The sequence below is a fragment of the Coregonus clupeaformis genome, chromosome 19 (genome assembly GCF_020615455.1).
Source record: "Coregonus clupeaformis isolate EN_2021a chromosome 19, ASM2061545v1, whole genome shotgun sequence".
In the NCBI taxonomy this organism is placed as follows: Eukaryota; Metazoa; Chordata; class Actinopteri; order Salmoniformes; family Salmonidae; genus Coregonus; species Coregonus clupeaformis.
The window spans coordinates 14,424,704-14,435,403 of record NC_059210.1 but is presented as its reverse complement, the minus strand read 5'-3'; the positions used below and the strand labels follow the sequence as shown (position 1 = coordinate 14,435,403).

At 44.7% G+C, this 10,700-nt stretch overlaps 1 protein-coding gene across 2 annotated transcripts in view; it reads right to left on the bottom strand.

Annotated features, from left to right (window-relative positions):
* Positions 1 to 3,831, bottom strand: part of LOC121531587 (synaptotagmin-7-like) — a 117,318-nt gene extending 113,487 nt beyond the window's left edge. Inside the window, exon 1 of one of the 2 annotated variants that reach the window (XM_041836875.1) lies at positions 3,762 to 3,831. In XM_041836875.1, coding sequence (XP_041692809.1) covers positions 3,762 to 3,808 — 47 coding nt within the window. In that variant the 5' untranslated portion in view covers positions 3,809 to 3,831. The remainder of the gene's footprint in view (positions 1 to 3,761) is intronic. The other variant, XM_045205144.1, reaches the window with a different exon arrangement.
* Between the last annotated feature and the right edge of the window lie 6,869 nt (positions 3,832 to 10,700).

The window sequence follows — 10,700 nt, the reverse complement described above, 5'->3', positions numbered from 1 at the left end:
ACGTTATCATCTATATCAGGACATTAACATCTATATCAGGACGTTATCATCTATATCAGGACATTAACATCTATATCAGGACGTTATCATCTATGTCAGGACATTAACATCTATGTCAGGACATTAACATCTATATCAGGACGTTATCATCTATATCAGGACATTAACATCTATATCAGGACGTTAACATCTATATCAGGACGTTATCATCTATATCAGGACATTAACATTTATATCAGGACGTTATCAGCTATATCAGGACGTTAACATCTACATCAGTACGTCATCATCTATGTCAGGACATTAACATCTATATCAGGACGTTATCTCCTATATCAGGACGTTATCATCTATATCAGGACATTAACATCTATATCAGGACATGATCATCTATATCAGGACATTATAAATAATATAATAATATATAAATATAATATAATAATATATAATAATATAATATAATAATTATACATTATCATCTATATCAGGACGTTATCATCTATATCAGGACATTATCATCTATATCAGGACATTAACATCTATATCAGGACGTTATCATCTATATCAGGACATTAACATCTATGTCAGGACATTAACATCTATATCAGGACGTTATCATCTATATCAGGACGTTAACATCTATATCAGGACATTATCATCTATATCAGGACATTAACATCTATATCAGGACGTTATCATCTATATCAGGACATTATCATCTATATCAGGACGTTAACATCTATATCAGGACATTATAATCTATATAAGGACATTAACATCTATATCAGGACATTAACATCTATATCAGGACATTATCATCTATATCAGGACATTAACATCTATATCAGGACGTTATCACCTATATCAGGATGTTAACATCTATATCAGGACATTAACATCTATATCAGGACATTAACATCTATATCAGGACGTTATCATCTATATCAGGATGTTAACATCTATATCAGGACGTTATCATCTATATCAGGACATTATCATCTATATCAGGACGTTAACATCTATATCAGGACATTATCATCTATATCAGGACATTAACATCTATATCAGGACATTAACATCTATATCAGGACATTATCATCTATATCAGGACATTAACATCTATATCAGGACATTAACATCTATATCAGGACGTTATCATCTATATCAGGATGTTAACATCTATATCAGGACGTTATCATCTATATCAGGACATTAACATCTATATCAGGACATTAACATCTATATCAGGACGTTATCATCTATATCAGGATGTTAACATCTATATATACCTGTCACGTCTACTCCTGTTCTTCCCCTCCGGCGTGCGACTTCGCCGGAATACTAACCACCGGTCCTGAGATGTATCATTACGCACACCTGGCATCCATCAATACGCGCACCTGCAGATCATTATGATTCACACCTGGACTCCATTACCTTCCTCATTACCTCCCCTTTATATGTCCCTCCCTTAAGTTTAGTCCTCAGTCAGTATTTGGCACCGTGTAGCTCAGTTGGTAGAGCATGGCACATGCAACGCCAGGGTTGTGGGTTTGATTCCCATGGGCGGCCAGTATGAAAAAAACAAAACATGTATGCATTCACTAACTGTAAATCACTCTGGATAAGAGCGTCTGCTAAATGACTAAAAATGTAAATGTATTTTTCCTGTGTTCATGCTATATCGCCGCTGTCTCGTTTTATTAAACTGCTTCTCGTCTCACAGCGTCATTGTTACAATAACTTTATCAACAGGTTGTCTTAGATCAGGGTTCTTCAATTCCGGTCCTGGAGGGCCGAAACACTTCTGTTTTTTATTTCTACCTAGTAGTTAATTGCACTCACCTGGTGTCCCAGGTCTGAATTAGCCCCTGATTAGAAGGAGAGGATGAAAAACAGAGGTGTTTCGGCCCTCCAGGACCGGAATTGAAGAACCCTGTCTTAGATGGTGTTTCAGACTCTATAAGTATAAAACTGTCACATTGTGCGCACACACACACACACACACACACACACACACACACACACACACACACACACACACACACACACACACACACACACACACACACACACACAAACACACATACACACACACACACACACACACACACACACACACACACACACACACACACACACACACATACACACACACACACACACACACACACACAAACACACATACACAAACACACACACACACATACACACACACACACACACACACACAAACACACATACACACACACACAAACACACAAACACACACACACACAATGTCATGATACACGATGTCAAGTAACATCCTTCCCTGGGTGTCACCAGAACAAACCCAACACCACGTGGAGAAGACAAGAATATCTAAATCATCTAAAATACTGTCAGTGCCTAAAGAGAACATGGCAACTGACAGTCAAAGATCACTACATCGAAACGGAAAGGAGGAGAAGAGCAGTGCTATATCCAGATAGGCAAGACGGTGCTTTACACTGAGAGATGTGACAGGACAACTTTACACAACCCAGATAGAGACAAATGGTTTGTGTCAGAGAGTTGTGTTTTAAAGACATGATGTGAGAAGAATTGAGGAGGATCACATCCCATAGAGAGCACAGCAACTCAGACAGTGGAGGAAGCAGGAGCCGTGAGGTCAAGTGACAACAGCAGAGACAATATCTACATCCCCAGTGGGACCCTATTCCCCATATAGGGCCACAGAGCTCTGGTCTAAAGTAGTGCTCTATACAGGGAACAGGGTTCCATTTGGGACAGAACACCAGAGGGAAAAGACCCCAGACAGTTACCAACCAACCCAGAGACAGTTACCAACCAACCCAGAGACAGTTACCAACCAACCCAGAGACAGTTACCAACCAACCCAGAGACAGTTACCAACCAACCCAGAGACAGTTACCAACCAACCCAGAGACAGTTAACAACCAACCCAGAGACAGTTAACAACCAACCCAGAGACAGTTAACAACCAACCCAGAGACAGTTACCAACCAACCCAGAGACAATTAACAACCAACCAACCCAGAGACAGTTAACAACCAACCCAGAGACAGTTAACAACCAACCCAGAGACAGTTAATAACCAACCAACCCAGAGACAGTTAACAACCAACCAACCCAGAAACAGTTAACAACCAACCAACCCAGAGACAGTTACCAACCAACCAACCCAGAGACAGTTACCAACCAACCCAGAGACAGTTACCAACCAACCCAGAGACAGTTACCAACCAACCCAGAGACAGTTAACAACCAACCAACCCAGAGACAGTTAACAACCAACCAACCCAGAGACAGTTAACAACCAACCAACCCAGAGACAGTTAACAACCAACCAACCCAGAAACAGTTAACAACCAACCAACCCAGAGACAGTTAACAACCAACCCAGACAGAGACAGTTACCAACCAACCCAGACAGAGACAGTTACCAACCAACCCAGACAGAGACAGTTACCAACCCAGACAGAGACGGTTACCAACCCAGACAGAGACGGTTACCAACCCAGACAGAGACGGTTACCAACCCAGACAGAGACGGTTACCAACCCAGACAGAGACAGTTACCAACCCAGACAGAGACGGTTACCAACCCAGACAGAGACAGTTACCAACCCAGACAGAGACAGTTACCAACCCAGACAGAGACAGTTACCAACCAAGCCAGACAGAGACAGTTACCAACCCAGACAGAGACAGTTACCAACCCAGACAGAGGGAAAAGAAGAAACAGAGTGACTCACAGGAAGGACTTGGCATCCAGGCCTCTGTTTTTCAATTGGCCCATCATGTGATCCCAGGACCCAGGGTTACCACGACCTCCTCCTCCTCTTCCTCCTCCTCCTCCTCTGTACCGTGAGGCGCCTGTCCCCGCCAGGCTTCCTCGCACCCCCCTGGGGCCTCTTTGCGTTCCTCCACCTCCTCCCCCACTGCCCCCACTGCCCCCGCTTCCCCCTGGCTGGCCGGGCCCCGGCGGGGGCACTTGGTGTATCTGACCCAGGCTCTGAGAGGAGGTGGGTGGGAGGTGGGTGAGGAGGAGGCTCGGGATGGGTTGGTGGATGAGAGGCTGCTGGAGACTCTGCTGGCGTAGCAGGGTGCGTGGCCGGGCCAGCGGCCCAGCGGAGGGGAGGGGATCCAGGGTGGAAGCAGAGGACAGATCCCCTACTGAATCCCCGAAACTAAGAGGGCAGAGCAGCAGAGAGGGGAGGGAGCGATGGGAGGACGAGGGCCGTGGGCGGCACAGGTTAGGGTGGTGGAGGAGAGGGGAGGAGAGAGGAGGAGGAGGAGAAGTGGAAGGGGTAGCAGTAAAGGAGGGGGGAGGGGAGCGGTGGGAAGAGGTGGAGGGGAATACAGGAGCGTTTGAAGAGAGAGGACATGATAGGTTGAGCGGACAGGGAGATGGACAAGAGTGGAGGATAGGGAAGGAATCATGAGGGGGGAGGATACAAGGAGGTACAGGACAGAAGGGAGAAACCGGTGGTGATGGAGGTGATGGAGGAGGGTAGGATGGGGAGGAAGGGACGGAGGAAGGTGGAGTTCGAGGAACAGGTAGAGAAGAGGAGGAGGAGTGAGAGACAGTGTGAGTGGTGGTGCGGGGAGGAGGGGAGAGGAGGAGGAGGAGAGAGAAAGAAAGCAGCGTGAGGCAGCAGCAGTAGCAGCAGTAGCAGAGATAGCAGTAGAAGGAGCAGCCAGTGTGATGGTCAGTGGCGTGAGCCTGCAAACTCGGTCTCCTGTCTTCCCGTGAAAACCTGCGCCCGGCGGTGTGTGGCGGCATCAGGTGTGTGTGTGCTGCGAACGTCTGGGCGCCATGGGTTTGCGGCCTGTGTGTGTGTGTCGGCGTGGTCCGCGTCGGCATTGGTCGGATCTGAACGGTCCGTATGGGTGTGGCGGTGCGCGTCTGTCCGGCGTTGAGGCGGGCGTGTCGGGGCGTGTGAGGCGTCCCAGCGCGGCTGACGCTGCTGGCTCTTCGAGGCGAAGGCTTTATGGTTTGACGAGAGATACCCATGTTCCTCTCTCTCCTCTCTGCTGCCAACTTTTACAGCACTGTATCATCCTCTCTTCCTTTCTCTGTCTAAATCTATTTCCTCGTTTAAATACATGCTCCGCCCCTAGAGACTTCCTCACAGCCTCCCTCCCTCTATTCTCTCCTCCTCTCTTCTCCCCTCCCCCTCCCTCTCTCTGAGCACTCCTCCTCCCCTCCTCAACTCCCGCTACTAATAATCTATTTTATCTTTCTTTATCTATTTGATCTTTCTTTCTTTCTTTTTCTTTCTTTCTTTGTTTCTTCCTTTCTTTCAAGTCTTTCCCTAGCAGTACCTCTCTATCAGAACAAGATCCGCCACTACTAAGTTACAGCTAGTCCTACAACATCTACTACTAAGTTACAGCTAGTCCTACAACATCTACTACTAAGTTACAGCTAGTCCTACAACATCTACAGTGAGGGAAAAAAGTATTTGATCCCCTGCTGATTTTGTACGTTTGCCCACTGACAAAGAAATGATCAGTCTATAATTTTAATGGTATGTTTATTTGAACAATGAGAGACAGAATAACAACAAAAAAATCCAGAAAAAAACGCATGTCAAAAATGTTATCAATTGATTTGCATTTTAATGAGGGAAATAAGTATTTGACCCCTCTGCAAAACATGACTTAGTACTTGGTGGCAAAACCCTTGTTGGCAATCACAGAGGTCAATCACAGAGGTCTGCTCTTTGCAGATCTTCTCCAAGTCATTAAGGTTTCGAGGCTGACGTTTGGCAACTCGAACCTTCAGCTCCCTCCACAGATTTTCTATGGGATTAAGGTCTGGAGACTGGCTAGGCCACTCCAGGACCTTAATGTGCTTCTTCTTGAGCCACTCCTCTGTTGCCTTGGCCGTGTGTTTTGGGTCATTGTCATGCTGGAATACCCATCCACGACCCATTTTCATTGCCCTGGCTGAGGGAAGGAGGTTCTCACCCAAGATTTGACGGTACATGGCCCCGTCCATCGTCCCTTTGATGCGGTGAAGTTGTCCTGTACCCTTAGCATAAAAACACCCCCAAAGCATAATGTTTCCACCTCCATGTTTGACGGTGGGGATGGTGTTCTTGGGGTCATAGGCAGCATTCCTCCTCCTCCAAACACGGCGAGTTGAGTTGATGCCAAAGAGCTCCATTTTGATCTCATCTGACCACAACACTTTCACCCAGTTCTACTCTGAATCATTCAGATGTTCATTGGCAAACTTCAGACGGGCATGTATATGTGCTTTCTTGAGCAGGGGGACCTTGCGGGCACTGCAGGATTTCAGTCCTTCACAGCGTAGTGTGTTACCAATAGTTTTCTTGGTGACTATGGTCCCAGCTGCCTTGAGATCATTGACAAGATCCTCTCGTGTAGTTCTGGGCTGATTCCTCACCGTTCTCATGATCATTGCAACTCCACGAGGTGAGATCTTGCATGGAACCCCAGGCCGAGGGAGATTGACAGGTCTTTTGTGTTTCTTCCATTTGCGAATAATTGCACCAGCTGTTGTCACCTTCTCACCAAGCTGCTTGCCGATGGTCTTGTAGCCCATTCCAGCCTTGTGTAGGTCTACAATCTTGTCCCTGACTTCCTTGGAGAGCTCTTTGGTCTTGGCCATGGTGTAGAGTTTGGAATCTGATTGATTGATTGCTTCTGTGGACAGGTGTCTTTAATACAGGTAACAAACTGAGATTAGGAGCACTCCCTTTAAGAGTGTGCTCCTAATCTCAGCTCGTTACCTGTATAAAAGACACCTGGGAGCCAGAAATCTTTCTGATTTAGAGGGGGTCAATTACTTATTTCCCTCAAAATGCAAATCAATTCATAACATTTTTGACATGTGTTTTTCTGGATTTTTTTGTTGTTATTCTGTCTCTCACTGTTCAAATAAACCTACCATTAAAATGATAGACTGATAATTTCTTTGTCAGTGGGCAAACGTACAAAATCAGCAGGGGATCAAATACTTTTTTCCCTCACTGTACTACTAAGTTACAGTTTGGTCCTACAACATCTACTCATTTTAGTCCTGTTTAGTAAACAGCATATTACTAGGAGATGTTGGTTGTGTTTTTCTAGCTCAGTATCCCAAAATGCTCCTTTAAAACATTTCCTAGCTCTCTAAATATATCTTCCCTCTCCCTTCCCTGACAGAGTCCTGGTGTAATCCAGGCTATCTGAACTGGGTCAACACTGTGCTATTCACATTACTCTGCACTTTACAGCTTGCTTTATATATGACTTTACACGGATCCTTCGGTCTGCTTTTAAACGGCTTGGTGTTAAACCTATATAACTTGTCAAAAAGGTGAAGCAAAGTCAAAAGGGTACATTAAATAATGTAGTAGAAGAGGCCACTTGAAGGAAGATGGAGTCTTTCTATGAAGACAGGAAGCTAGGAAGCAGAAAGATGGGACATATATTTAAAAGACAGGAAGCTAGGAAGCAGAAAGATGGGACATATATATAAAAGACAGATAGCTAGGAGGCAGAAAGATGGGACAGATTTACAAGAGACACCAAAACAAGAGACACCAACAAAACAGACACCAACACAAGAGACACCAACAAAACAGACAGCAACACAAGAGACATAAACACAAGAGACACTAAAAAAAAGACACCAACACAAGAGACACCAACAAAAGAGACACCAACACAAGAGACATCAACACTAGAGACACTAAACAAGAGACACCAACACAAGAGACAACAACACAGAGACACCAACACTAAAGACACCAACACAAGAGACACAAACATTAGACACCAACACAAGAGACAACAACACAAGACACACCAACACAAGACACCAACAAAAGAAACACCAACACTAGAGACACCAACACAAGAGACAACAACACAAGAGACACCAACACAAGAGACACCAACACAAGAGACACCAACACAAGAGACACCAACACAAAAGGCACCAACACAAAAGGCACCAACAATAGAGACCAACACAAGAGACAACACCAGAGACACCAACACAAGAGACACCAACATAAGAGACACCTACACAAGAGACACCTAAACAAGAGACACCAACACAAAAGACACCAACACAAGAGACACCAACACTAGAGACACCAACACAAGAGATATTAACACAAGACACTACCACAAGAGACACCAACACAAGAGACACCAACACAAGAGACACCAACACAAGAGACACCAACACTAGAGACACCAACACAAGAGACATTAACACAAGACACTACCACAAGAGACACCAACACAAGAGACACCAACACAAGAGACACCAACACAAGAGACACCAACACAAGAGACACCAACACAAGAGGCACCAACACAAAAGGCACCAACACAAAAGGCACCAACAATAGAGACCAACACAAGAGACACCAACACCAGAGACACCAACACAAGAGACACCAACACAAGAGACACCAACACAAGAGACATCTACACAAGAGACACCAACACTAGAGACACCAAAGCTAGAGACACCAACACAAGAGACACCAACACAAGAGACACCAACATAAGAGAAACCTACACAAGAGACACCTAAACAAGAGACACCAACACAAGAGACACCAACACAAGAGACACCAACACAAGAGACACCAACACTAGAGACACCAACACTAGAGACACTACCACAAGATACACCAACACTAGAGACACCAACACAAGAGACACCAACACTAGAGACACAACCACAAGATACACCAACACTAGAGACACCAACACAAGAGACACCAACACAAGAGTCACCAACACAAGAGACACCAACACTAGAGACACCAACATAAGAGACACCAACACAAGAGACACAAACACAAGAGACACCAACACTAGAGACACCAACACAAGAGACATTAACACAAGACACTACCACAAGAGACACTACCAAAAGATACACCAACACTAGAGACACCAAAACAAGAGACACCAACACTAGAGACACCAACACTAGAGACACCAACACTAGAGACACCAACACTAGAGACACCAATACTAGAGACACCAAAACAAGGGATACCAACACCAGAGACACCAACACTAGAAACACCAACACAAGAGACACCAACATAAGAGATACCAACACTAGAGACACCAACACAAGAGACACCAACACAAGAGACAGCAACACTAGACACCAACACAAGATACAAAGATACAAGACACCAACACAAGAGACACTGACACAAAAGACAGCAACACAAGAGACACCAATGCAAGAGACAATAACACAAGAGACACCAACACAAGAGACTAAAGAGACACCAAAACAAGAGACAATGACAGAAGAGACACCAACAGAATAGACACAAACAGAGGAGACACCATTATAAAAGACAACAACACAAGAGAAACCAACAGAAGAGACACAAACAAAAGAGACACCAATACAAGAGACACCAACACAAGACACCAACACAAGAGACACCAACACTAGACACCAACTAGACACAAATACAAGAGACCCCAAAACATAAGACACCGACACAAGAGACACTAACACAATATACATAAGAGAAACCAACACAAGAGACACCAACACACCAGCACAACAGGCATTAACAGTAGAAATCAACACAGGAGACATCGACACAAGACACCAAAACAAGAGACACCAACAGAAGATACACCAATTCAAGAGACACCAACACAAGACACCAACAAAAGACACAAACACAAGAGACACCAACACAAGAGACACCGACACAAGACACCAAAACAAGAGACACTAACACAAGACACCAACACAAGAGTCACCAAAACAAGAGACACCAACACAACAGGCATTAATAGTAGAAATCAACACAGGAGACATCGACACAAGACACCAACAGAAGAGACACCAACAGAATAGACACCAATACAAGAGACACCAACACAAGACACCAACAGAAGACACCAACACAAGAGACACCAACACAAGAGACACCGACACAAGACACCAACACAAGAGACACCAACACTAGAGACACCAACACAAGAGACACCAACACTAGACATCAACTAGACACCAACACAAGAGACACCAACATAAGAGACATCAACACAAAAGACACTAACAATAGACACCAACACAAGAGACAGCAACACTAGACACCAACACAAGAGACAAAGATACAAGACACAAACACAAGAGACACCGACACAAAAGACAGCAACACAAGAAACCAACACAAGAGACACCAATGCAAGAGAAACCAACAAAAGAGACACCAACACAAGACACCAACACAACAGGAATTAACAGTAGTAGCAGTAGACATTAACAAGGAGACATAGACACAAGACACCAACACAAAAATCACCAACAGAAGAGAAACCAATACAAGAGACCAACACAAGACACCAACACAAGACACCAACACAAGAGACACCAACACAAGAGACACCAACACTAGAGACACCAACACAAGAGACACCAACACAAGACACTACCACAAGAGACACTACCACAAGATACATCAACACTAGAGACACCAAAACAAGAGACACCAACACTAGAGACACCAACACTAGAGACACCAACACTAGAGACACCAACACTAGAGACACCAATACTAGAGACACCAAAACAAGGGATACCAACACTAGAGACACCAACACTAGAAACACCAACACAAGAGACACCAACATAAGAGATACCAACACTAGAGACACCAACACAAGAGACACCA